We start from the raw sequence: 27,404 nt of genomic DNA, 5'->3' as shown, positions 1-27,404 counted from the left end.
GGGGGGGGGGGTTTTCCAGACAAGCAGATTTCCCCAGCAAAGCCAGGAGGGTTTTCTGTGTCCCAGCCAGGGTGTCCTTCTGCGGCCAAGGCTCTAGGCCAGGGGTAGGCAACCGTGGCTCTTTTATGACTCGTGGACTTCAACTCCCAGAATTCCTGAGCCAGCCACGCTGAGGGGGAAAGGGAGAGGTTTCCAAGCTGAGCCAGGCTGGCTCAGGAATTCTGGGAGTTGAAATCCACGAGTCATAAAAGAGCCACGGTTGCCTACCCCTGCTCTAGGCCCTAAACTGGCCGAGACGGGGCAGAGGGCAGAGGGCAGGCTCAGCCCCTCCAGGGTCACATCGGGAGCGTAAGGCACTCTGGAGAGGAGGGGCTTCCTCAGCTTCAGGCCGTGTGGAAGAAGCTGCCCAGGGAAGCAAAAAGAACAATGAGATTTCCCTCCACCAGTCTCGGAGTGGAATTCTAGAGAGAAACCCAGGAAGATCCAGGGCGGGGGGGGGGGGCTTTCAGTACCAAAGTAGAGAAACATCCTAAAGTGCATCTGAGAATGGCAAAGGAGGGGAGGGCTGCTGGGAAGGAGGGCGGCAGAGGGGGGCTTGAAGTTCCTGGCAGGATTCCCCCCAAAGGCAGGGCCAGAATGCAAAGGAACGCAAGAGCGGCACACAAGAGGTCCTGCAAAGAGAGCCAGTAGTTGGAGACAGACAGACAGACAGACACACACACAAACACAAACACGGAAAAGCTTGATACAAAGCGGTGAAGGAGCAGGTCTCTTTGGCACAAGGGCAAAGGGCGAAGAGCTTTGATGGCCAAAAACCAGGCCCCTCTATGGGGATAGGGATAGGTGATGGGAACTGTAGTGCAACCCAACCCGAGGGGCACCCACTGGAGAAGCTTGGCTGTCCCCACAGGCTTCTCTGATCCTCCGGCCTCCAAGGTCTCAAACCTGCAGGGGAGCAGCCAGCTCTTCTGCCCCTCCTCTTCCCAAGCAGACCAGGCCTCCACACACACACACACACACACCTCTTCTATTGCACAAACCACACATCTGCAAGGAAATGGCCACCTCCAGCGTGGCTGCCTCGCAGAGACTCCTCTTCCGTGTCTGTGCTGAGCATTCTGGGAACCGAAGTCCACGTCTCCGGAGGGCACCCAAGATGGAGTTGGCCATGACAGAACACGAGAGGCAGCAGAACCGAAAGCGGATCCCGTGAAATAGATCCCAAAGAGGAAGCAGAGGACAGCTGAGGAGGAAAGGGGTGACATCAGGTGCCTCTGTTCCTATCTGAGGGACTTCCGTGTTTCCATGGACCGAGGCAGAGGCACGTCAAAGCTACTAAGCTCCTCCTGCTCACAGGACGCACCATCTCCTGCAGTGGAGATAAAGATGAGATCATCCTCTTGCCATTTCTACTGACCCTCTGGAGGGTGGCTGGAAGTGACAGGACCAGGAGGCAGAATGTTCTCGTGTGGGCAAATCTCTGAACGATCTTGGCAGGTGCCCACGACCCAGGGCCCACCACCAGGCTGTGAGCTGTTTAAAACCAGGCTGCCTGACATGGCAAGCAAGCTCGCGTGGGCATCTCCCTTTGCGCAAGCAGCAGGCAAGCGCATGCACGCGTGCTCCGTTTGCGCGAGTGGCAGGCACACATGCACGCCGCTCGCCCGGAACCATCCCCTCTCCCCCCTTCATTGGTCCGCAAAGCCGGAAAGGTTGGGACATTCTGGCCTAAAGGACCAAACTGCAGGCCACTCTGGATCCCAAGAGGTCCTGCCAAGTTCCCAAGACCTCAAAACTCTCCGTGACGGCTGAGGGACTCGCGAAGTCTCTGCTTGCACCTGCCCATCATAAATACCCCTTTAGATTGGGAGCTGCAGGATCACTTTGGGAAAGGAAGGAAGGAAGGAAGGGTCAAAATATACAAAACCTAACAGACCAGAAAAGTCCAAAGAGCAATGTGGGAAAAGTCTGGCGCTTCGTGGGATTATTTTCCCTGGAAGCCGCTGAACTCCATCTCGTCCTTGCGCCGGCGGGAGGTGAACAGGGAGCTGAAGGGGTAGAGCTTGGCCTTGGCTTGGAAGCGCTGCCCCGCAATGTCGATCTCGTATTCGCCCCGGTTGACAAAGTCTGGGGTGACCAGCTGCTCCTTGCCGGTCTCGGGGTCCAGGTTGTGAACGAAGCCCAGGCAAACGTGCCGCTCCAGCGTGTAACTGTAAGCGCTGCTGGTGGTCTTGCCCATGTAGCAGCCGTTGCGATAGATGGGCTCCCCCCACCAGGGCCACAAGTCCAGGTCCGTGTTATGGTCTTCCAGGATGAACATGGTGAAGCGCTTGTAGACCCCTTCCTGCTTCTGAGCCATCAGCGCGTCCCTCCCGATGAAATCCATGCCCTGCCGAGAGAGACACGTCAGGAGACGGGATTCCATCCACTTCGGCTCTTTCTTCTACTTACTGCTGGGAAAGAACCACTGGCAAGCAACCCAAGGACCACATTGTGATGGTGATGGGATGTTCGTACTTCTTAGAAGGATACTGTCATGGCTGCATCTCTCCTATCCAAGCTTCATGAGCTGACAGCCTGACATTAGTGACGGGGGAGGGAGGGGGGAGGGAAAGACTGAAATATAGGGAGGAAGAAGGGCAGGGATGGAAGCCCAGCTGAGCCTTGTGAGAAACTTCAGCCAGCCAAGGTCAACTATTGAAATGCAGAGCTGGGAATTGGCTGGGGGAGGGAGGGAGAGGAAACTTTATTTTGTATTATTTGTGCGGGGAAAACCTCAGATTCAGTTTACTCTACTTCTGTAACCATTTAAGTTTCAGTCAAGTGTACTCCTGGCAAAAACAAATGGCCAGGAGTCTTTCTTTGCTAGATGGCTGAGTGGGACGGTTGACCCATACTTGATACGAAGCTTACTTCGTATTTCTCACAAGAGCTACGAAGCAAGTTAATACTGTGTTCAGGGGTAGGGAGGGCGTAGGGGGAATGACAGAACCTTCCCCAGGCCACCCAGGGCATCTGTGGTTGTAATGCAGAAGTTGGCTACATCACCGGAACAGCTGGGCTGAAATGTTGGGTCTGTTCCAATCCCCGGATTCTTGATGATTAACACCTTAAATGCTCCTGCCATGAAAAATCACTTTGGGGTTTGGGGATTAAAGCAAAGGGATCCAACCTTGTGGACCTCAATTCCCAAAATTGGGAGACCCTGACTAAAAGGGATACATGTCCTTAAAGTTTTCCCCAATTTTGGGGAGCATAAATGGCGTGTTGAGGACCCCTGGCCTTTGTGCGTGGCCCACTCCAAATCCACATGTCTAACTCGGAGCCTGTTGGTGCCCTGTGGCAATCCTGAAAGGCAGAAGGCAGGCAGCCCCAGGGCTAGAAAGTCCCACCACTCCCGCCAAGCCTACCATTCGGGGACCACCCCTCACCTTGTCCAGCTTCACCCGGAATTCTCGCCCACATTCCATAGGGCTGGTGAAAGCATCCAGATCTTGGCCCCAGAAGGCAAAAAACTTCTCAATGCGCAAGCTGCGGAGGGCGTAATAGCCAGCGTTCCGGATCCCGTACTTCTGCCCCACGCTCATCACCTCGTTGTACACATGGAGGGCATACTGCAAGGGGGGGGGAGGAGAGGAGGGGGCATTTAAATAACCCTGGTCAGGGGCAGTCTGGAAACCAAAGGCTGACAGCATCCCTCTTAAACAAAAAATGTGGATTACATCGTGCCCTCTGGGGATTAGGCCCTTAGGCACAAGCCCCCCCAACAGAGTAGAGACTGACCTTCGAACTACGAGCCCCACTCACCTCGATGGGGATGTAGAGCATGAAGCCTGGCTCCCCCGTGTGCGTCATACTCATGACACGGATGCCGTTGGCATAGCCGACGCTCATCTCCTGCAGAAAGAGGGACCCTGGCGTTTACACAACAAAAATCCAAAGACCAAGGAAAACTGTCGTTCACTTCANCTAAAGAAGAGCTGGGGGGGGGGTTTTTCCAGACAAGCAGATTTCCCCAGCAAAGCCAGGAGGGTTTTCTGTGTCCCAGCCAGGGTGTCCTTCTGCGGCCAAGGCTCTAGGCCAGGGGTAGGCAACCGTGGCTCTTTTTATGACTCGTGGACTTCAACTCCCAGAATTCCTGAGTCAGCTCTGCTGACTCAGGAATTCTGGGAGTTGAAGTCCACGAGTCATAAAAGAGCCACGGTTGCCTACCCCTGCTCTAGGCCCTAAACTGGCCGAGATGGGGCAGAGGGCAGGCTCAGCCCCTCCAGGGTCACATCGGGAGCGTAAGGCACTCTGGAGAGGAGGGGCTTCCTCAGCTTCAGGCCGTGTGGAAGAAGCTGCCCAGGGAAGCAAAAAGAACAATGAGATTTCCCTCCACCAGTCTCGGAGTGGAATTCTAGAGAGAAACCCAGGAAGATCCAGGGCGGAGGGAGGGGCTTTCAGTACCAAAGTAGAGAAACATCCTAAAGTGCATCTGAGAATGGCAAAGGAGGGGAGGGCTGCTGGGAAGGAGGGCGGCAGAGGGGGGCTTGAAGTTCCTGGCAGGATTCCCCCCAAAGGCAGGGCCAGAATGCAAAGGAACGCAAGAGCGGCACACAAGAGGTCCTGCAAAGAGAGCCAGTAGTTGGAGACACACACAAACACAAACACGGAAAAGCTTGATACAAAGCGGTGAAGGAGCAGGTCTCTTTGGCACAAGGGCAAAGGGCGAAGAGCTTTGATGGCCAAAAACCAGGCCCCTCTATGGGGATAGGGATAGGTGATGGGAACTGTAGTGCAACCCAACCCGAGGGGCACCCACTGGGGAAGCTTGGCTGTCCCCACAGGCTTCTCTGATCCGCCGGCCTCCCAAGGTCTCAAACCTGCAGGGGAGCAGCCTGCTCTTCTGCCCCTCCTCTTCCCAAGCAGACCAGGCCTCCACACACACACACACACACGCCTCTTCTATTGCACAAACCACACATCTGCAAGGAAATGGCCGCCTCCAGCGTGGCTGCCTCGCAGAGACTCCTCTTCCGTGTCTGTGCTGAGCATTCTGGGAACCGAAGTCCACGTCTCCGGAGGGCACCCAAGATGGAGTTGGCCATGACAGAACACGAGAGGCAGCAGAACCGAAAGCGGATCCCGTGAAATAGATCCCAAAGAGGAAGCAGAGGACAGCTGAGGAGGAAAGGGGTGACATCAGGTGCCTCTGTTCCTATCTGAGGGACTTCCGTGTTTCCATGGACCACCAAGGCAGAGGCACGTCAAAGCTACTAAGCTCCTCCTGCTCACAGGACGCACCATCTCCTGCAGTGGAGATAAAGTTGAGATCATCCTCTGGCCATTCCTACTGACCCTCTGGAGGGTGGCTGGAAGTGACAGGACCAGGAGGCAGAATGTTCTCGTGTGGGCAAATCTCCGAACGATCTTGGCAGGTGCCCACGACCCAGGGCCCACCACCAGGCTGTGAGCTGTTTAAAACCAGGCTGCCTGACATGGCAAGCAAGCTCGCGTGGGCATCTCCCTTTGCGCAAGCAGCAGGCAAGTGCATGCACGCGTGCTCCATTTGTGCGAGTGGCAGGCACACATGCACGCCGCTCGCCCGGAACCATCCCCTCTCCCCCCTTCATTGGTCCGCAAAGCCGGAAAGGTTGGGACATTCTGGCCTAAAGGACCAAACTGCAGGCCACTCCGGATCCCAAGAGGTCCTGCCAAGTTCCCAAGACCTCAAAACGGCTTTGCCTCAACGTGACGGCTGAGGGACTCGCGAAGTCTCTGCTTGCACCTGCCCATCATAAATACCCCTTTAGATTGGGAGCTGCAGGATCACTTTGGGAAAGGAAGGAAGGAAGGAAGGGTCAAAATATACAAAACCTAACAGACCAGAAAAGTCCAAAGAGCCATGTGGGAAAAGTCTGGCGCTTCGTGGGATTATTTTCCCTGGAAGCCGCTGAACTCCATCTCGTCCTTGCGCCGGCGGGAGGTGAACAGGGAGCTGAAGGGGTAGAGCTTGGCCTTGGCTTGGAAGCGCTGCCCCGCAATGTCGATCTCGTACTCGCCCCGGTTGACAAAGTCTGGGGTGACCAGCTGCTCCTTGCCGGTCTCGGGGTCCAGGTTGTGAACGAAGCCCAGGCAAACGTGCCGCTCCAGCGTGTAACTGTAAGCGCTGCTGGTGGTCTTGCCCATGTAGCAGCCGTTGCGATAGATGGGCTCCCCCCACCAGGGCCACAAGTCCAGGTCCGTGTTATGGTCTTCCAGGATGAACATGGTGAAGCGCTTGTAGACCCCTTCCTGCTTCTGAGCCATCAGCGCATCCCTCCCGATGAAATCCATGCCCTGCCAAGAGAGACACGTCAGGAGACGGGATTCCATCCACTTCGGCTCTTTCTTCTACTTACTGCTGGGAAAGAACCATTGGCAAGCAACCCAAGGACCACGTTGTGATGGTGATGGGATGTTCGTACTTCTTAGAAGGATACTGTCATGGCTGCATCTCTCCTATCCAAGCTTCATGAGCTGACAGCCTGACATTAGTGACGGGGGAGGGAGGGGGGGAGGGAAAGACTGAAATGTAGGGAGGAAGAAGGGCAGGGATGGAAGCCCAGCTGAGCCTTGTGAGAAACCTCAGCCAGCCAAGGTCAACTATCGAAATGCAGAGCTGGGAACTGAGAACCTGTTTCCCAAACAATATACAAGCACCTAATTGGACATTTATCGGGGGATGGCCGGAGGGGGAGGAGGGAGGGAGAGGAAACTTTATTTTGTATTATTTGTGCGGGGAAAACCTCAGATTCAGCTTACGCTACTTCTGTAACCATTTAAGCTTCAGTCAAGTGTACTCCTGGCAAAAACAAATGGCCAGGAGTCTTTCTTTGCTAGATGGCTGAGTGGGACGGTTGACCCATACTTGATACGAAGCTTACTTCATATTTCTCACAAGAGCTATGAAGCAAGTTAATACTGTGTTCAGGGGTAGGGAGGGCGTAGGGGGAATGACAGAACCTTCCCCAGGCCACCCAGGGCATCTGTGGTTGTAATGCAGAAGTTGGCTACATCACCGGAACAGCTGGGCTGAAATGTTGGGTCTGTTCCAATCCCCGGATTCTTGATGATTAACACCTTAAATGCTCCTGCCATGAAAAATCACTTTGGGGTTTGGGGATTAAAGCAAAGGGATCCAACCTTGTGGACCTCAATTCCCAAAATTGGGAGACCCTGACTAAAAGGGATACGTGTCCTTAAAGTTTTCCCCAATTTTGGGGAGCATAAATGGCATGTGGAGGACCCCTGGCCCTTGTGCGTGGCCCACTCCAAATCCACAAGTCTCACTCGGAGCCTGTTGGTGCCCTGTGGCAATCCTGAAAGGCAGAAGGCAGGCAGCCCCAGGGCTAGAAAGTCCCACCACTCCCGCCAAGCCTACCATTCGGGGACCACCCCTCACCTTGTCCAGCTTCACCCGGAATTCTCGCCCACATTCCATAGGGCTGGTGAAAGCATCCAGATCTTGGCCCCAGAAGGCAAAAAACTTCTCAATGCGCAAGCTGCGGAGGGCGTAATAGCCAGCGTTCCGGATCCCGTACTTCTGCCCCACGCTCATCACCTCGTTGTACACATGGAGGGCATACTGCAAAGGGGGGGGAGGAGAGGAGGGGGCCTTTAAATAATCCTGGTCAGGGGCAGTCTGGAAACCAAAGGCTGACAGCATCCCTCTTAAACAAAAAATGTGGATTACATCGTGCCCTCTGGGGATTAGGCCCTTAGGGACAAGCCCCCACAACAGAGGAGAGCAGTGATGGCGAACCTTTAAGAGACCGAGTGCCCAAACTGCAACCTAAAACCCACTTATGCATCGTCAAATGCCGGGTGGGTGTGGCCCTTTGGCTGGGTGTGGCCAGTTGCCTGGGGGTGGCCCATTGGGTGGGCGTGGCTGCGGTGGTAACGGCAGACTGGGTGGGACTAAAAAGTTCAATCAATCAATTCCAACTTTGCAAGATCTTTTTTTTCCCGCGAGAAGTTGAAATGACTGATTGAACTTTTTTTTTTTTTTGCACATGGCGGTGGAGGCCTAAGGTGAAAAGGTTTTATAAAACCCAGCTGAAGGCCTAGGACTGGGGCGACGTGTGCGTGCCCACAGAGAGGGCTCTGAGTGCCGCCTCTGGCACCCGTGCCATAGGTTCGCCACCACTGGAGTAGAGACTGACCTTCGAACTACGAGCCCCACTCACCTCGATGGGGATGTAGAGCATGAAGCCTGGCTCCCCCGTGTGCGTCATACTCATGACACGGATGCCGTTGGCATAGCCGACGCTCATCTCCTGCAGAAAGAGGGACCCTGGCGTTTACACAACAAAAATCCAAAGACCAAGGAAAACTGTCGTTCACTTCACCGTAAATAAACCAGCAAGGAACCGTTTTAAACTGGAAGGAAGCAAAGCGACACTCTCCACTAGCTGTAAAACATCTGCATAGGAAGGAAGGAAGTTGCCAGATGAAATGGAAAAGTCACCTGCCTTACAAAAGAGGGAAGGGAAGTGCTCAGGTGTCATCGGCGCGTAAGAGAGCTCCGACAGGACGTCCATGGCACGAGGGCCAATCAGATTCAAGGCTGAGGGAAATAAAGGAAAACAATTCAGCACCAGTGACAACTGCAGAACAGGAAGTCTTGCCCCATTACGCCCCTCGCTCTTCTCTCTGCAGCTTTGTCAGCTCAACACAAGTCAGCAAAGGCGGGGAAAAGGTTTGGAACCTGAAATTGGATTTTATCCGGGTGAGAAGAGACCACTTAAATGGGAAAAGGTACCTGGAGATCCTAACACAAGTTCTTGGGTCTTGTCGAATTGAAGGCTTCTCGTATCAGCCTTTCAAAACAAGCACCCAGCTGTGCCAAACACGGAAGCCCAGGTGGAGCAACTGTCCTCATCCAGATTTTGTGTTAGGCCTCTGGGATATGGGAGGAACATCAACTTTCCACCCCATATCGTGGCAGCCACGGATGGGTCTGGTCTAGTGGGTAAGGCACCAAACTGGAAACTAGGCGATGGTGAATTATAGTCCTGCCTTAGGCATAAAAGCTGGCGGATGACTTTGGGCCAGTCACTCTTTCTCAGCCCAACCCACCACACAGGACTGTTGTTGTGGGTCAAATAGGAGGAGGAGAGTGTGTTGGCTATGTTCACTGCCTTGCGTAATTTTTCAAAAATAATAAAAGAGGGATACAAATAAATGAAGTCACCAACTTGGATCTGCCTCTGACACACTAACCAAGAGACACAACAGTCCTTGTGACTCTGGCACAGATTAAAACCTATTTGTTATATTTATGGTTTGAGCTCTGAAAAATATTAAATGGGAAAAGGCCCAGGGGGAAACAAATCATTCCTCGCTCAGTTTCAGGAACCCGGAGAGCCGAGACTCCTCTGAAGGGAGGTTATTAGCTCCGAGATTCCAACCAGGTGGGCAGGAACACTGAATCACCTGACTGGGGACCTGTCCCAGGACAAAGTTAACTAGGAGTGACAGGTCTGAACGTTGCAAACAAAAACAGCAGGTCAGCGTGCAGAATCTGAGGTTCCCTTGGAGAAGGACCCTGCCCTGGTCCACAGGAGTTCCAGACCCCTCCAGCTGGGCCAGCATCTGGCGACTCCCCTCACCTGTGTATTTCCAGGTGACGTCTTCCAAGAAGAGGTTGCTGTCTTCAGGCATGTGCTTCTTCAGCCAGGCCCAGCAGTGCACCTGCTGGTCTGTGGGGGAAATCATGAAGAAGCTGCAGTATAAAAAACAGGAAACGCATTTAAGCCCAAAGGGGGACCATTGTTATACAAGGCCTTTGAAAAGAGGCCATCAGATAATAACACTTCGTTACTTATTCCATCAGGCAGAGTGTCACGCCCAGGATGCTGGGGATGCTGCTCCAGCAGAAATCTGTGGCAGGTCAGCCTCAGGAAAAAGACAGGGATCACCTGAGCACCTGGAACAGTCAGAGGATGTAAGGCTTCCCAGCCCCCAGCCCCAGGAGAGCAGAGACGTTCTTCCTCTTATTTATATTTTCTTTTTCTTAACTGCCCTCTCCCTTGGAGAGGGGTCTTGCTAAGCAAGGAAGTAAATTTCTTGAATAACGACAGCTGACATCAGTCTAATTTAAGAGGCAACTCTGACCTATGTTCCCTTTGCTGGAAACAACTGTCTGATCTCTGGCTCTTGTGTGACATCCATGTGGCTTCTGCTGGTGAAATTCTATACTGGCTGACAATTCTGATCCAGCTCTTGGATCCTTGGACTGATTTTGGACTATTCCTCTGCGCTCCTCACCTTTTAAAAAGCTAACCATTCAGGCAAGCATTTGTCAGAGACTCTGTTTTGGTTTGCAGGCTTTGGCTGCTGTTATCTCTTTAAGTAAAGTCTGAATTACCATCACAACCGTGTGTGAGTCAATATTTGGAAGCAGGAGCCAGACACAGAACTTGGCAGCACCTTTTCCAAATAATCCATTTTATTAAAAAGCATAACTGTCTTAACAGCCAGCAAATGGGAATGGCCAGCCAGGCCTTCACTGCCCAATTCTGACAGCAACAGGTTTCCATTTCATTTAGTGACTTTCTTGCTCGTCTCATTTCTGGAAAGGCGCCTTCAATACAACGAGCAGATTACATACTACAGCATTCAGTTTTCTAGGCTTGCACAAGGCCCCAGTTGTGTATATCACACTATCAACAGACTGCTTAACCATAGTTTATCAGATAAACCACAGATGATTGGCCTGACACTACAGGGTACGCCAGTGATCATGATTTAAGGAAAAATAACCCGGAACACACAACACAGGCCATGATAGAAATTCCTGGACTGTCCTCTGAATCTCTTTATATGAAATTAAAGTAAGGAATGGGGGGAAAATGCCTCCCCTTTCTAGTTACACTCGGGTGACTCAATTTTTCTAGGCTTGTGTCCAAGCAGACCAGTGTTCCATAGAAACCAGGGCATCTCTTCAACCACACTGATGGTCCAGTGATATCACAAGCTGTGGTGTCATCGTGCAAATGAGGCCACATCGAGTTTATCATCTGAGGTCCTCATAGCTTCAAGCAGATTCTGGGTATGGATGGTAAGTCGCAAAAGGCCCCACAGGCTGAAGCCAGCCAAGTATCCAGGCGACAGGTGGGAGAGCCTACCTGCGTTTGTTCACGCGGGCTATGCTGCAGTCGTTCTCGTATCCTCCGTTGTGATTGAGCATCCCCGTGTGCACAATATGCCCAACTGGCACGTCCAGGTCGTTGGAGAAGAGATACTGCAGAACCTCCAAAGCCTGTCCCCCTGTGGACTGCAGCGGACGGGAGAAGGAACACAAAACATAAGAACAGCTTGACAGAAGAGGCCAAGGCACATTAAAAGTTTTACCCTACTCCAAATTGGTTGCATTTGTAAATGACACTAAGCAATGAAGACTTACACGACCCACTATTTACATTCACAAAATGTTGCTAAGCCAAAACCAAAGTCTAAAACGTATGTCTGAAGTCAGGATCCGGTGTCAGACCTGCCTCAACCTGGGCTTCTAAGCAAAAACGATCCTTAACTCCATTGGTTGAGAAAGGTGTAGTTTACTAAGAGATGTTTTGGAAACAGTCACTCTATGGGTTGGCATTCTTCTCCCGGGGAAAGGACCTAGAAGGTTTTCTCACAGAGAAGGGTCCTCCCAGTTCAGTTTCCCTTTCCCCCAGGCCCTCGCCCTCCCTTCCAGGTTCTCCCCCAGGGTTCAGGGCAGACTAGCAATGAGATGGCAGTTCTGACAACCTGTACACAAACATGGAAACCTTAGGAATAACGCTCTGGAGGAAGAAGCACTTACGCTTATCTCAAACTTGGTGAAAGAGGACATGTCAATGACACAGACGGCCTCTTTGCAGCACTTGACCTCTGCCCCCACAATGTCAAACCAGTCTGGCTTGTAAAAGGTCTTGCTCTGATCCAGAGCCAGCAAATCTGCAGGAGAGGAAGCGCAAGGCTCAGCACGGGGCCCCCAAACGTGGCTCTCGGGCCCCAGGGGTGCCTCCAGGGGGAATCGCTCTCACCTTTCCCTGGAGGGACAAAGTATTTTGCCCTCTCAAAGCCATGCTTCTCCATCCACCTCGCTCCCTGGGCATCCAGCCGGTCGTAAAGGGGAGACGTGCGGAGCTGCCGGCCAGTCTGGAAATCCCAGCGGGGAACTTTTAGGTCATAAATCAGGGCTGGAGAGGGGCCACAGAACCACAGAATCAATGTGCTGGAAGGGACACAGCGCATTATCCTCCCAGTCCAGGTAGAACATCCTTTACAATTACCCAAACACCCAGCTCAAACTTTAACAGGAAAAGAGAAAAATCCAAATTCAGGAGGCAGGCGAATTTGGGGGCCCTCGGCTACTTACGCATCACTTCCATGACCCGGTGGCGGAGGAAAGTGCGACTGCTTTGCAGAGCCCCGAAGCGCTTCAGGTCCAAGGGCCAGACGTTGTCGGAGGGGTAGCCATTCACCATCCATTCAGCCAGGAACCTGTTACCGAAAATGCAGAGCTGAAAGGGGCTGCGGAGGCCCTCCGTTTGTAACACGAACGGCCTCCAAGCACCCCTGACGGGCGGCTTTCGAATTGCCTGAAGACAGCCAGACAATCCCATCGCTCCGAGTCCGGGATTCCAAATCGCGCAATAAATGCAAAGAAAAGCATTTGCGGATTTTACTCCGCTAGACATTTATTTATTTATTTATTTATTTATTTATTTATTTATTTATTAAATTTATATACCGCCCTATCTCCCTTGCGGGACTCAGGGCGGTGAACAGGCGATACTAAAAACCACGATAATAAATAAATAGTTTGTTTTAAAATCGAATTAAATAGCATCTCTGTTTCAATAAGTTAAGGACTAAAAAAAACCACTTTCCTATACAGAAACCACCACCCCCAAGTTTCACCCCACCCTCCTTCCTCGCTAGGAAAAGAGTCACTTACTTGCCTGCTCCACCTCCAAAAGAGGTACCGGCCGCATTCATTCCCGCTAGGACGAAGTAGCCCTGTCTGGTGGGGGATTCTCCCATGATGCACCGCATGTCTGGAGTAAAGGATTCTGGGCAATTCACCAGCTGCACTATCTCCAGGGCCTCCATGTCTGGCATCCTCCGCAGCAAGGCGCTCAGGAGTGGCTCTAAACCCCCAAGACAGAGCAGAGCAAAGGGTGGGCGGGTCTCCTCTCCCACCACCCCAAGAGCCTGCCAGGCCTCCAGCAACGACACTTACAGGCGTTTCCTCCGAGCAAAGCATGTTTCTAGCCCAGCCTGCCTTCTACAGGCAGTCCTTGACTTACAACGTTTTATTTAGTGACAATTCGAAGTTACAACGGCATCCAAAAAGTGATTTATGACCGTTTTCCCCACTTACAACTGCTGCAGCATCCCCGTGGTCACGAGATCAAAATTCAGACGCTTGGCAACTGACTCACATTTACGATGGTTTCAGTGTCCTGGGGTCATGTGATCCCCTTGTGTGATCACATGGGGAAGCCAGATTCAATTAACAATGAATGTGTTAAATGTTACTAACTCAAGGACTGCAGCGGTTCACTTAACAACTGTGGCAAGAAAAGTCGTAAAACGGGGCAAAACCCACTTAACAAATGTCTCGTTTAGCAACAGAAATGCTGGGCTCAATTATTGTCGTAAGTGGAGGACTACCTGTATTCTGTTCGGCGGGGTGCCTTAGCAACGTCACCGTATCTCAAAAGTTACGTACCTGGCAGGGGAGATACCCCGATCATCTGAAAAACAGGGGAAGTGGAAAGGAGCGACCAGGATATACATGCAAAGTTGCTCTCCTCCCAAAAACAAAGGAATTGCAGTGCAGCACTCGGGGCCACTTCGTCTCCCAACCGCTTTGCTCACTCAGGCATGCAGAAAATTCTTCCTCTATTTTTTGTGAGCTTCAATTTTGATGGGCAGCGTCAAAACGGAGTAAATAAATACAAACAAACCAGTAAAACGGGCATTCCTTTACACCAACAGCCTGGCTGCCTTACCAAAGTGATCCCAGTCTTCCTGCAAGTTGTGTATCTCCAGCTGGTTCTTGCCCTCGGTGAAAATAGGCTTGGGGTTCTTTTCAAAGCCGCCAGAGAGGATGCCCCCTTGCCAGTTGCGAATGTAGATCCTCCCATCAAGGTCCACAACAGCTGCCAGGGAGAGAAGCAGGATGCTGGTGAGGAGGGGGGGGCAACTCTCCTTGCTTGCTATGGGCCCACCGCACACAGAGTTCCTGCACCAGGGCCAGGCTGCCTTCTACTGCAGCCCAGGGCACAGAAGAAGGGCTGCTGGGCAGACATTCTCTAGCAAAGGGAACCCCAGCAGGAACCCGCCCAGCCGTGCTACTCCTGCTCTCTGCTCATGCAGGCTGTTTCAGAACGTCAGCACAAGCAAAGGGCACCTCAAAGCCTTTGTCTTCACTCTTCTCCAGAGCTGCTGGGGGCTTCTTCAGACCCACAGCTCTTGGGCCAAGGAAGTTAAAGAATCCACTCTAAATGGAATCAGGCCTTGCCCAAGGCTGTCCCGGCTGAGTCCCTTAGGTCTCGCGTCAAGCCTCTTAAGCCCGTCCATACCCTTTACCTCAGGGGTGTCCAACCTTGGCAACCTGAAGACAGGTGGACTTCCACTCCCAGAATTCCACCTGTCTTAAAATCGCCAAGGTTGGGAAGCGCTGACGTCAAGGGCTCAAGGGGGTCTGATTTTAATATTAAAAGGGAGACCACGGCATCACTTCCGGTGGTCATAAATGACCCAGGCGGGTGTTAGGAGGACTTGCATGATGAGGAGGTAAAGCAGGATGGGAAAGGATTGGTCTCTTTCCCTGCACCTCCCCTGAAATGGAAATTAAATCAACCCCTCCCCAGCCATACGCAAAAAGCTTATCTATGAAGGCAGAGGCCAAGAATGAAACAAGCAGCGCTGTCCCGTGTTCGGCCTGGAACAAGGTCAGGTGCCCTGACGTTGTAACTCCTCAGAAGGTTTCGTACTTGCATCGCTTCTGGGGAATGGCTGGCTGGGGAATTCTGGGAGTTGAAGTCCACACGTCTTCACGTTCCCAAGTTTGGACACCCTTGCTTTAACTCAAGGGCGAGAAATCCGTGGTGCTCCAGGTGCCCAACTGGCAGACAGTCAGCCTGTACTCAAGCCCCCTGTCCCTGGAGCGGGTGGCTCCCGAACACAACCGGAGCGCCTTGGGCTCCCAGCCTTTCCGTTGCATGTGGACGCCAAGCACCTCCGCACTAAACACCCACGGCCTGCCGTTGTGCCAAAGCCCAAGCACCTGCAACACAGCGCAAGAGAAGGTTCCTCACTTGGAGTGCTACTCTCCAGGGGGCTCTTCAGGGGGCGCGTCAGAAGGTAGAAGTGCTCGCAGGCATGTAGCGGGATGCTGACCGGCTCCTCGTTGGAAAGGCCGAGCTCGTAAGCCCACTGAAAGCAAAACAGGCAACTTAAAAAACCAAGGGCAGATTTTACGTCCATGGGGCTCACTCTTCAAATTGCGCTGCACTGTTTCAAAGAAATATTTCAACCCATTGTTTAAATGCAGGAATAAAAAACACCATAATAAAAAAAACCCGCAAAGCCCCACATTTTATAAGAACAAATAATAAAAACCCAGAAAAATTAGAAGTGCATGTAAGTTGGTTTGTAATCTTGAGGGCTGAAACAACTGTTAATTTTCAATACTTTGTTCCCCAAAAAACACTTACATTTAATCCATTAGGAATTTCTTTCATTAAACTGAAACTATGGAAACTTTTTATGTTGTGTTAATCTTTTCAGACAATATTATTTCCCACACTTTTAAATATCATTGATGCAAAGAAAGTTGTTTGTAAATGTCTCCAGGGACAAAATAATATAAGGAACCAGTTATTTATTATTTCAGTTTATAGCCTGCTTTTCAACTGGTGTAGCACACAAACAGTTCGCAAATATTGTCTACTGGTTTAACATTCACTGAGCACAATTACATGCTTTGCAAACCTAGTGTTCTGATTACACAACCCAAACAGAACGGAGAGAAAAGCAGATGGATAACCTTCTCGTGCTTCTCTGGTCTTCAGGCAACTCTATGCCTACAACAAGGAGCCCTCCACATGCCATCCACTCGCCCCCTGCCCTCGATCCCACCAGCCACCCCATTTAGCACAACTGCAACCTAGTCTAATGACGTGAGCAGCTTGCCAAGTTGAACGGGTCCCTCTTGTTTGTTGCACAAAAGGCCCAGCCACCTAAAATCTGCTGGATAGGTCTACTTTGGCAGGCAGTCCCTGAACCCACCAAAGAGAAGACCAGCCATGATCAGGAGAGGCTGGCCAACAAGCCCCACAGTCCAGCCAGGGTCTCACCTGCCCAGCACAGTTAACGAAGTACGAGCACTCAATCATCCCTCTGTCCGTATCCACTCCAGTTACGCAGCCCTTCTGGCCCAAAACGTGGATGACACTGGTTCGCTCGTGGATCTGAACGCCTGGGAAGAGGAGAGCAAGTTGGGTGACCTCTGGTGATCCACTGCAAGGGAAAGCTTTCACTGTCTCTCTTGGACTTTGCTCACCCAAAGTGCCATACTGCTTAGGGTAAAAGCACAGGACACAATGATATTTACATTACTCCCGATCAGCTGAAGCTTCCTGGTTTTCAGGATATGGCCCATAACTGCTCCCTCCCTATCCATCAAACAGTACCTGCTTCCCAGAAAATGCTCACAACATACACCCAGGGCCTTAAAGGAAAGCAGGAGGGGAGCCCATCCCCCCCCCTGGTCTCTTTGCGGCATCCCTCCACCGCCCCTCCCAAACAGTGCCCACCCCCTGAGAAAGGAAGCACAGGCAGGACAGCGGGGAAGCTGTCCTGCCCGTGCTTCCTTTCATTTTTGATGTGTGCCATTGTGCCCACAATATAAAAATGACAATAAAGGTTATCTTATCTATACCGTTTGCTGCAGCCGCATTGGCCAAAGCAAGGGTCACGTCAGCAGATGATATGACGGCATCCTCGGGCACATGGAGGGCCCCCACCAGGTCGTGGATGTTGATAAAGGGGTGGAGCTGGGCCACTCTCTTTGGCGGGATAAGCTCGCAGGGGATTCCCATGATTCTGCCGGAGACACACGGGAACCGTTACACTCGCTCCAACCAGGCTGGCGAAGGAGGTGCCGCCCCACCAGACGCGCATGTGCGCCAGCTTACTTGAGTCGAGAGGCGATGCGCTTCAGCGAGATCAGCCGGTCTTGGGTCTGAGCTAGTGAGATGGAGCCTGTCCTCGTGTAACCTGGAACAAAAAGCACCACGTGCTCGGCCTCCGTGCGATCCCACAAAAAAAAGAGCCACCTCAGGCACCAGATTCCCCAAACATCGGACCAGGACTGGACTGGACTCCTCTGGCCGGGGGGGGGGTGCTTTGGACGTTGGAGATTGCTTTCAATATACGATTTCCGCGCAGTTTTTCTTCAGAGATTGCCTCACTCACGCCGCATTCAGCCCCTCTAGTAAAAGTACCTTTTCTCTAACACCCATGGAGTCAAGGGTCGCTTCCAGCTCTGTTCTGTTCGATTCGATTCCTATTCTGTTCTATTCCTATTCCATTCCATTCCATTCTACGGTATTCCCCACTCCCCACTCCCCCTCTACTCCTGATGCAATTGGAGGGTGCCAAGAAGGTAGATACAGGATGTCTTCTTTTCCCAAAATTGGCAGCTCCAGTGCTTACCCGTTTTCACACCTGTCTCTTGCTCAAGTTGCTGGTAGAGCCTCCTTGAGTAATCGGCCATCTTCAGCTCAATGGACAAATGCCGCACGGTGCTTACGATGCCTGCGCAGAACCGCGTGGAACCGGCTGCCAGCCTGAAAGGGAAAAGCCGGAGAGGTGTAGAGAAACTCCAGACCCCAAGAGAGAGAAGAGACCAAGAAGCCCCGAAGCTCAATTGCAAGTTATACATACTGGTAGTCCTTGACTTACAACCATAATGGAGTCTGCTCATCACGGTCATAAGTTGGGATGGTCACAAAATGGGTTGGTCATATGGGTTCCTCAACTTACCACCATCGTGACATATGACAGAAATTCTGGGCTCTATTACAGTTATAAGTTAAGGACCACTTTTATGGTAAAACAAGCAGAGATGCGGTCCAGAACAAATAGGGGATCAATTCATCCATTCATTCTAGCCATTGTCTGTCCACTGCAGGATGAAGGCCTCTTCTGCAGGTTTCCAGCCAATACTGTTGCGGGCTTTCTTTTGCCACTTGGGCCCGCAATACTTGCTGATGTCGTCGCTCCATCTTGTTTTAGATCTCTTTTGTGGACGCTTTTTACCAAGTGGAATCCGTTCTATGACTGCCTCGGTCCCCCTGCCGTCGGCTCTTCTTCCTACGTGACTAGCCCATTTTCATTTCTTTTACTCTCAAAAAGGGGGCCCAGTGAAGGCATAATATAGAAAAGAAGCACCCAGTGCAAAAAAAAAAAAAAAGGCATAGTGAGGAAATGTAATCGTTTATAGAGAATAAATGAAGATGCATTTCAGAACAAATTGCGGATGGTTTGTGAGGAAGAAGACCCAGGAAGTTATGATTGGACAGAGTTGGTGACATGCTCAAAAACATAATCCTTTACCTGCCCTGCTCCAGTAAGACAATGTCCTTCCACCCTAGCTTGGAGAGATGATATGCCACTGAGGTGCCCATGATTCCACCACCACAGATAACCACTTGTGCATGTGTTGGCAGGGGCATCGCGTGAGGCTCAGCAACATTGGTGCTGCTGTGCCGGGCGCCACACAGCCTCCACCACGTCGGAGTCATTCTTTGCCACTGGAGGTCCAATAGTCGCTGGAGAAGCATCATGCTGACGGTTAGTCAGTTCTCCAAAGATGCACAGATAAATCTTCACAGCTGCTGCTAGCTCTGCAAAAGAGGAACATGATTTTCATTTTATGACCTCCCTTGCCTTCCTTGTTAAGTGAATCGCTGATCATTAGCAACTCGGTTGTTAAGTGAATCTGGCTTCCCCATTGACTCTGCTGGCAGGAGGTTTGCAAAACTCGATCACGTGACCCTGCCACCGTCATTAAATATGATGCGTCAGTTGTCTCACGTTGGATCACCTGACCTTGGGGATGCTGCAATGGTTGTTAAGTGTGAACAACAGTCACAAGTCACTTTTGTCCAGCGCTGTTGTTAACTTTGAACGGTCACTAAATGAACTGCTGTAAGCCGAGGAATGCCTGCATTCTCTTGTATCATTTTATAAGCCACCTACAGCCACTGCAACAATGGGATGGGGGGGGCGTATAAATTTAATAAACAAACCAACCGGGTGAAGGTCTTGGGGGGGCTACCTACTTGCCCTAAAGGGTGGCAACGGGAGGGGGCAAACTACACTCCCGAGCCTCCCCCCTCGCAAGGGGGCTGTTGGGGACAGAAGGAAAGAGCGGGGGGGGGGCGCAGGTGGGGTCTGGTGCCCGACAGGTGAGGCAAGGCAGCGGAGGGGGGGGGCGAGGGAGCGAACGTCCCCCCCACCCACCCACCCACCCCCCGCCAAGAGAAGCCACGAAAGGCGGGAAGCAGGGCGAGACGGATAAAACCCCCAGGCGCCTTTCCTTCCCGGGGGCGGCGGGGGGGGGAGAGGAGGGGGGCGCTGGGGTGTTACGGGCTGCAAGGGGGGCGCCGCCCCTACCCTGCTGGGGTGCAAGGAGGGGAGGGGCCAGGCGGTCACCCCCAGCCAGCTTTCCTCTCGGGGCCGCCTGAGCGCCCCTTTTGCCCGGCGCAGCCGCGGGACTCACCTGGGCGGCCTCCGGCGCGGCGCTCACCTGGGCGCGCTGGCGGGAGGCTTCAATTTGCATCGTCGGGCCCGCCCCGCGGCGCTCATCTGCATACTCGGCGCCGCCCCCCCACAGGTACCGTCGCGGGGGGAGGGAGGGAGGGAAAGAGGGAGGGAGACCTGGGGGCAGCGCGCGACCTTCCCCCTTTGTTTTCCGCCCGCGCTTTACGGCCGCCGCGTGCGACAAAGTCGCGCGTCTTCCCCGTGACGCAGCCCGTCGGGCAGCAGCCAATCGGCGCTGGGGGCGATAGGAGGGGGCGGGGAGAGAGAGAGAGAGACAGAGAGTGCAAGAGTGGGCGCATGCGCGTTTTGGTTGAGCTACGCGGACGGCCACGAGGCGCGCAGGCGAAGCGATGGCACTGCGCTTGCGCACTCTCCCGTCGGAGGTCGGTGGGGCGAGTTCTGATCGGCTTCTTTGCCACCGACGGGAGATCTTGTCAAATGCGACGCGCGCCGAGCGAAGCAAGCCCTGCGTCGAGCCCGATCGTTTGCCGGACCTACCTGCCCCGAACCGGAGCCCAATTGATTTGGCGGGCTGCCCAAAAGAAGCAAGAGAGCGTTGCTGCCCCTTCCTCTTTTTGCACGCATACACCTGGCGGGCGTCTCTTACCTGAAGGCGATGGCAGGGGCAGCTGGGAGCAACGCCTGAGAAAAATCCTTCGGTCAGACCTGCCAGCGCTCAAACCTCTATCGGGTAGTCAACCTTGGCTCTTTTATGACTCGTGGACTTCAACTCCCAGAATTCCTGAGCCAGCTTAGCTGGCTCAGGAATTCTGGGAGTTGAAGTCCACGAGTCATAAAAGAGCCAAGGTTGACTACCCCTGCTCTAAATAGAAACGCTCCTTGGCTCTGTTAGAGGCAAAATCTGATCCTCTTCCAAGCCGGGAGAAAGACGCTGTAGACATGAACTGGAGGCAGGCTGCATTTTTTTTTTGGGGGGGGGGAGGTCTCTGTTTATTTGGTAGCCAGAAACCACTCAGACAGCAAAATGTCTATGGAGATTCTCAGTCATCCAGGTAGGTCATCGTTATCCCAAAGGTGCCTTTTCAGGAGGTAACTGGACTTCCTTGTTTTTCTTTGAAGACGTTTCGCTTCTCACCCAAGAGCTTCTTCAGCTCTGACTGGATGGTGGGGAAGGGAAGGATCAGGGTCACCTGAGTAGTGCAGATGGGTAGTAGTAGTGCAAAAGCTGAAGAAACGTCTTGGGTGAGAAGCGAAACGTATTCAAAGAAAAAAACAAAGTCCAGTTGCCTCCTGAAAAAAAAGCACCTTTGGGATACAGCGACAGCTGCAGGTTTCTGGGGTGGCTGACAAAATGGGGTTGAGAGTAGGTGGGCTTTATACATTCTTTGGGGCTTTGTGATTGAGATGCCCAGGTTGGTTGTGAAATGTACTTTCAATCTGCTCGAATGTGCCCTTTGAGCATTCTAATTATTGTTGCCTGACTTAGTGTGGCTGGGAAGTTGTGCCCTGTCCTAGGAGCTGGGTAGAGTGTGTAGATTTTCCTAAACAAATAAAACATCTCACCCAACATCCTCCAACCGGGATTGTTTTTAAGCCTTCGCTGTGTGACCCATTGTTGTAGGTCAAGGCTGTCCCATGTTAATGTAGCCTTGCATTCTCCCCACTTGCTGAGCAGAGCAGACCATAGCTTCAGGGCTGAGCACATAGGTTCAAGAAAGATGCCCCCATTCCTCTCTCCAATGCCTCTTCGCCCAAGAGCTCTCTGTCTTCTGCAAGACGTTATCAGTCAAGATTGAATAGTCTGGGGCATCTGTAACAGAGAACTGATCCCCCTGGTTTGTCAGGAAAAGGAGGAGGATCAGGGGGTCCTTCAGAAATTCAAAAGGGCTAAGGGCAAAGTCCTGAGACAGCCAATAATCACAAGTAACCTTGAAAACTAGCAGTACTCAGATAGGTCATTATTTGAAAAGCAGCAGAAGAAAACACAACATGAACCATAAAACCTGCAGACTCTTTTTTATTAAATTCTCCCATTTCATCTGTACAGAAAAATGCACATTATGTTCAGTATTTCAGTTAACAATTCAAAATTACACAGCATGAACATGTAAAAACAAAGAATGGCCAAGAATTTGTACATAGATAAGAAAAAAAAACAATTTACAAAAAAATCATCGTAATATTACATTTTTAAAAAGAACCAAGATCAGCCAACATTTGCTGTTTTTTTTTTTTAATCCTTTACCATCTCTCCGATGGCTGCTTTTCAAAGCTGCAAGAAGAGCACTGAACATAACCTTGCTATGCCATTCCAAGTTGTTCAGTGCGTGCGTGTTTGTTTCAAATCCAATATATGGATCTGCAATATAAAAAAAAATCAAAATTGTGAGCATCAAATATTAGTTGGTTCTGGACTACCTTGCAGGGAAAATGCTTCTTGGTGCCAATTCAGAAAACTCTGGATACCTTTTCACCAGCTGTGGCACCACAGAGTGGGTCACGCTGCAAATCTGAGGCAGAGGAAACTTTTAACGCAAGTCCTACAAACTGCCCAACTGTAGCCAGTCGCTTCTGGCTCAAAAGGGTGGCAGTTTCCTCACAAATAATATAATGCTTGGTCCAAAATGCAGTTAGGCTCACTGTGTAGCCCCCCCCCCCCCTTTGCAGAGGGTAAGGCCTTCTATCCTCCCTCAGCCTTCTAGCATGGGCCCACATGATGCTCTTTGCGGTGCCTTAATTTTGTCTGACTGAGACAAGGGGAGCAGCCTGTCTGGTGCTGCTGCTTCCAGGGTCAGCTCTCTGAAGTGCAGCAGAGAACAGAAGGCTGAATATACCTGTCTCAAGAGAATGTTGCAGGACCCTGCATCCTCGCCAAGCTTAGGCAGAGGAGCCCTCAGCCCCCAACCTGTCGCCTTCTGCCAACAGTCGCAAAGCACGCACCACAACTCTATATGGAAGTAGCAGATGGTGGGAGTCTTCTGGCTCCCACCTAAGGAAGATTTTTAGAACAGTCTAAAACTGGAGCCTGGCAGAACGTAGTACTACTGCCTTCTCCGCAGCAGAATTAATCTGGAGTGGCACAGCCTGAGTGGAAACGAAGCCTGATATTCTCTCCTCTATACTGACCGGTTCCAGAGGTTGAAACATGAAGCGGAAGAGGCAGCCGGGGAGCCTCGCTGCAGAAAGTGCTGGGAAGGGGGACCGCAGCCACACCCGAGGCTGACCACCCTCTCTCCAGAGCAGCGGCCTCTTAAGCCATGGGGCGGACTGGGCAAACTATTCGGTCCCCCGTCCTTTCCCTCTGCAGAAGCATCGTTCGTTAGCCTCAACTGTGCCTAAACAGTGGAAATGCAGGAGAAGGCCACTACAGCTAGCTGAGGGAAACCCCCCCCCACACACAAAATATGTGGGTGTTGTGTAATTTTCTAAGACATAATAGCTAAAATGACAGGGGGGGGGGGATACAGGGACTTTCACCTTCATCAGCAAATGCAGCAAGACAGCCAAGACCAACCCAGGTGCCTTGCTGGCATCTTGCCCAATTGTACAATTCTAAATGAAACTTGCCTGGGACTCTTAACTTGCTTGCTATCTAAGTGCTCTGTAGTCCATAATCCACAGCCAGCCTCTCTACAGAGCTGAAACGTCCTATTGCCTTCTCCCCTTCTGCGTTTCCCAATTCTGGCCTCTCGCATATCCAATTTTGTGCCAGAATCACAAATCTCAAGATCGTGGCTAAGGTCTCTAGGAGAAAGGATCCCAATTTCTACTTCAAGTAAACCACCGTCAGACAAAATACTGGAGTTGCTTTTAGATCCCGCAGAGGAGAAAGACGGCAGGCTCTGCAGCATCCATCCACCCACCCACTGGGTTCTTACATCCTGGGTCTTTTACCAGCCCCACCTTCTAGAGCGGGTGGGGAACGATGGCCCTTTTACGACTCGTGGACTTCAACTCCCAGAACTGCTGAGCCAGAATTCTGCGAGTTGAAGTCCACAAGTCACAGAAAGGGCCGCCGTTTCCCCCCTCCCCCATTCTAGAAGATCCAGGGGGAACCCAAAAAGAACAGTGATCCAAGAAGAAAGAATCAGTAGTCATTTAAAAAAATAAAAACTCCACCAAAGGGAAACGAAACCAGATACCACATTGCTCATTTTCCAGTATGAAGTCTCCTAAAGTTAACTTTGTAGAAACACCATTCGCCAAGACTCCAGAGCAGCAGAAAATATTCACAGTACTGTTAACGAGCGACAAGCTTGTCCAAACACTCTGATCGCCTGCTCCCTTGACAGAAACACCCTCTGCTTTCCAGACGTTAAATGCAAAAAAATCTAGAAAGGTAAAAATCTGCCTAGCAAGTGCAACACTTGTATGAGCTGGAACGTGCCAGGGAAAATGGAGAGGGGTGAGCAATTAAGCTTTGCACTGGCCAGAACACCGAAATGCATGATTCAGCCCCAGCATACGCAGGCAGACCTGTGGCCAGCAGGTTAAAAGACTGTCCCACGTGCCAACAAAAGAGCTTCTGCAGCTTCTTTTACTCCCCAATCGGGTCAAGAGTAGCATCCAGGTTCAGACCAGGAGGGCTATTCATAGTGCTGCTTCAGAAAAAGTAGCACTTCCTGTCAAATGAGAGAGAAAAGAGTCCCCACCACCCCATTCTTGCTCAGGGACAGAGTTTCCTACTTCTCAAGCCTGTCAATCTCTTCAGCTTGATTCTTGAGAGCGTGGAGGCCTCTCCCCTTGCGATCAATGGCGGACCTGCCTATGGGGGAAGAGGGTCACCTGCTAATCCTCACCCCAGCAATGGCCCTCCTCTTTCGGGGGCCCAAACCTTCGGGGTAACTTTCCAAGGTGTCTACTTGCTATGCAGCTTCGCACCTCCACCTGCCTCATCTGACAGGCGTAGCTTTGCGAGGGGAACCTATAAAACCACTGGACTTTGTTTCTTGTGGTCGATATTTTATTAATCCCAAAGACAACGGAGAAAATGGACGGCTTTGCCTTTTGGCAGAAACTGAGGAACAAACCAGCAAGGAAAGGAAAGGAAAGGAAAAATGCACACAAACAGAACCTTGTGACAGACAGAGGAGACTGGTGGAGATGGTATCCTCTGAGACCACTTTGCTGACAGATTATGAGCTGAAGATGCTGGTTCATTGGCCAACTAGATTTCCAAACCAGGGTCGGTTGTCAGCGGTGGGTAACGTCCCATCCTTTCAAGTCCCGCCTAACCTCGGAGCGCAAATATTTCCTCACCGAGACACACTGCCCCAATTATGCCAAGAACGGAATCTTTAAAAGGTTTGACTTTAAAAACCTCTCCCGGGCTGCAAGTTTTGTCCGTCTGGTTTGGAGCGTGTGAAGAAGGTAGTTCAACAGTACGAGGAAAAAGGAAAACAAAAAAGAAGAAAAAAAAGAAAGAGCTTTGTCTACAGGCAGGCAAACAACCGTGGCTAACGATGGGGTAACAAAGCTGCTGGACAAGATGGGAGACCCAGCCGACACACACGAGCTGCTGCCGCTGCTGCTGCTGTTCTAATTGGCTTGTATTGTCTGAAGGAGAGCGAGGTGGGGAGGGAGACTATACAGAGAAGACTGTACAAATGGGGCAGGCCTTCCTCCTTCCCTCTGACGACCAAGGTTGCCTCTACCTGTCCTTCAGTTCTCGTGTCACTCGCTTAGTGATACGCCCGCACATCAGACCAATCAGGAACAGGACGCAGATGCCCGCGCTGATCACAGACAGGATGTAGTTCTTGGATGGAGATGTTACCACTTGCATGGCGAGGTCCGAAAAGCCTTCTGCGGGGGCCACCTGGCGGGAGGAAAAGGATCGGTCAGCCGCCAAGCCCAGGGAAAGGCAACCCAACCCAGCCAAGAGAGGTGAAATTGGGTTGCCAAGGCAGGAGTCAAACAATAGCCTCTTCCAACAAAGCTATGCCAGTAAAAGGCTAGTTTCACCTGGGCAAATTCTGTAGAGATCTCCTCTTAAGCATCAGTCTGGCTAGAAGGCGACGATGGATCTTAACAACCATGAAGTCCCCAGCCAGAGTTAGCACGTGCCCAAATAAATTTTGGATCCCCAGTTTGCTCTGGGAAATGATTAGTGCACCTTTCTTAAAACTTTCCAGACGTCTTAAGGAAAGGAACTGCGTTTTTAAGGTCAAAAATTCTGTTAATCTTTGATGCCTTTAAATCAGATGCACTTCTTTAAATGTATCCAAGCTAAAGTTCCACATAAGCTTTTATAGAACTTTCTTCACAGTTGAAGCTGGACAAAACATCCTACAGCTGCTTTTGGATCAATCCCTAACTTCATTATATATCCCTCTCTGTCTCCCTCTCTCTCTCTTTAGATACTCTCAACCAACATGCATTTACAACATCCCAGGGTCGTGTAATCATCATTTGCAACCTTTCCAGCCAGCTTCCCACAGGCAGTCAATGGGGCGGAGCTAGATTCGCTTTAACAAACACATGATTCACTTAAGAACCACAGGGATTTGCTCAACAAATGTGGCAAAAAAGATTGCAAAATCAGACACAACTCATTTGACAATCGCCTTGCTTGCCTGGTAATGGAAATTCTGATCTTAACAGTGACCGTAAGTCAAAGACGACTTGGATGGGGATGAGTCTCAACCTACCTGCAAGGACACCAAACCTTTCCCAGGATCTGTTTCACCCCCCCACCCCCCTTCACTTCCAGACATGCAAATGACTCTTCTGTTCACATTTAAGAAAGAGGCAAGTGACACCTCACTGACCTTGGCAGCAAAGCTCCACATCTCAATGCGGTCATTAAGGCGTTTTTTGCACTCTGGCTGTAACCGGACCCGCTTGTCCTCCAGGGCCTCCATGAGGCAGGACATCTCTGCAGAATGAAGGAAACGTGATCACAAAAGGCAGGCAGGCTCCCTTGAAGGGGTCAGGGAAGCCCCTGCCACACTGCAAACCACGAATAGGACAGAATCCCCAGGAAGGAGGCTCCCCTTAGTGCAGGGGTAGGCAACCTTGGCTCTTTTATGACTCCTGGACTTCAACTCCCAGAATTCCTGAGCCAGCCAGGAACAGCCTGGTGGGGAAGAGCCTTNTTGGGGGGGGGGGGGGGGAGGTCTCTGTTTATTTGGTAGCCAGAAACTACTCAGACAGCAAAATGTCTATGGAGATTCTCAGTCATCCAGGTAGGTCATCGTTATCCCAAAGACGCCTTTTCAGGAGGTAACTGGACTTCCTTGTTTTTCTTTGAAGACGTTTCCCTTCTCATCCAGGCAGCTTCTTCAGCTCTGACTGGATGGTGGGGAAGGGAAGGATCAGGGTCACCTGAGTAGCGCAGATGGGTAGTAGTGCAAAAGCTGAAGAAACGTCTTGGGTGAGAAGCGAAACGTATTCAAAGAAAAAAACAAAGTCCAGTTGCCTCCTGGAAAAAAAGCACCTTTGGGATACAGCGACAGCTGCAGGTTTCTGGGGTGGCTGACAAAATGGGGTTGAGAGTAGGTGGGCTTTATACATTCTTTGGGGCTTTGTGATTGAGATGCCCAGGTTGGTTGTGAAATGTACTTTCAATCTGCTCGAATGTGCCCTTT

The 27,404-nt window shown here is 51.4% G+C and overlaps 3 protein-coding genes across 3 annotated transcripts; all 3 read right to left on the bottom strand.

The window, feature by feature from the left end:
* Positions 1 to 1,984: 1,984 nt before the first annotated feature.
* On the bottom strand, positions 1,985 to 3,906 carry LOC107284067 (pyruvate dehydrogenase phosphatase regulatory subunit, mitochondrial-like). The gene is made up of 3 exons (XM_015812073.1): positions 3,808 to 3,906; positions 3,432 to 3,614; positions 1,985 to 2,389 (listed from the first exon to the last, which is right to left on the bottom strand). Exons 1-3 carry the CDS (start codon positions 3,892 to 3,894, stop codon positions 1,985 to 1,987), a joined length of 675 nt encoding a protein of 224 aa, XP_015667559.1. The 5' UTR covers positions 3,895 to 3,906.
* Positions 3,907 to 5,916: 2,010 nt separating this feature from the next.
* PDPR (pyruvate dehydrogenase phosphatase regulatory subunit) lies at positions 5,917 to 18,690 on the bottom strand. The gene is made up of 17 exons (XM_015812094.2): positions 18,646 to 18,690; positions 17,743 to 17,876; positions 17,223 to 17,304; positions 16,967 to 17,130; positions 16,383 to 16,504; positions 15,342 to 15,459; positions 14,031 to 14,180; positions 12,971 to 13,163; positions 12,389 to 12,513; positions 12,054 to 12,209; positions 11,831 to 11,964; positions 11,154 to 11,302; positions 9,636 to 9,748; positions 8,496 to 8,590; positions 8,211 to 8,300; positions 7,427 to 7,609; positions 5,917 to 6,321 (listed from the first exon to the last, which is right to left on the bottom strand). The coding sequence occupies exons 2-17, from the start codon at positions 17,801 to 17,803 to the stop codon at positions 5,917 to 5,919; spliced, it is 2,340 nt and encodes a 779-aa protein (XP_015667580.2). The 5' UTR covers positions 17,804 to 17,876; positions 18,646 to 18,690.
* A 3,117-nt stretch (positions 18,691 to 21,807) lies between these two features.
* On the bottom strand, positions 21,808 to 26,686 carry LOC107284077 (Golgi apparatus protein 1-like). Its single transcript, XM_015812082.2, has 3 exons — positions 26,586 to 26,686; positions 25,470 to 25,633; positions 21,808 to 22,174 (listed from the first exon to the last, which is right to left on the bottom strand). The coding sequence occupies exons 1-3, from the start codon at positions 26,676 to 26,678 to the stop codon at positions 22,156 to 22,158; spliced, it is 276 nt and encodes a 91-aa protein (XP_015667568.1). The 5' UTR covers positions 26,679 to 26,686; the 3' UTR covers positions 21,808 to 22,155.
* Between the last annotated feature and the right edge of the window lie 718 nt (positions 26,687 to 27,404).

The sequence above is a fragment of the Protobothrops mucrosquamatus genome, unplaced genomic scaffold (genome assembly GCF_001527695.2).
Source record: "Protobothrops mucrosquamatus isolate PMUCROS unplaced genomic scaffold, P.Mucros_1.0 scaffold67, whole genome shotgun sequence".
NCBI lineage: Eukaryota > Metazoa > Chordata > Lepidosauria > Squamata > Viperidae > Protobothrops > Protobothrops mucrosquamatus.
This window is presented reverse-complemented; position numbering and strand designations above follow the sequence as displayed.

Coding starts and splice junctions, on each gene's coding strand:
- LOC107284067 (XM_015812073.1), bottom strand. CDS start 3,894: ATGAGCGTCGGCTATGCCAACGGCATCCGTGTCATGAGTATGACGCAC. Junction 3,615..3,807: donor TGCTCTACATCCCCATCGAG/GTGAGTGGGGCT, acceptor CCCCCCTTGCAG/TATGCCCTCCATGTGTACAA. Junction 2,390..3,431: donor TCCGGGTGAAGCTGGACAAG/GTGAGGGGTGGT, acceptor CTCTCTCGGCAG/GGCATGGATTTCATCGGGAG.
- PDPR (XM_015812094.2), bottom strand. CDS start 17,803: ATGGCCGATTACTCAAGGAGGCTCTACCAGCAACTTGAGCAAGAGACA. Junction 17,305..17,742: donor AGAGACAGGTGTGAAAACGG/GTAAGCACTGGA, acceptor TTTTTGTTCCAG/GTTACACGAGGACAGGCTCC. Junction 15,460..16,382: donor TCGTTAACTGTGCTGGGCAG/GTGAGACCCTGG, acceptor TTTTGCTTTCAG/TGGGCTTACGAGCTCGGCCT.
- LOC107284077 (XM_015812082.2), bottom strand. CDS start 26,678: ATGGAGGCCCTGGAGGACAAGCGGGTCCGGTTACAGCCAGAGTGCAAA. Junction 25,634..26,585: donor TGTGGAGCTTTGCTGCCAAG/GTCAGTGAGGTG, acceptor TCCTCCCGCCAG/GTGGCCCCCGCAGAAGGCTT.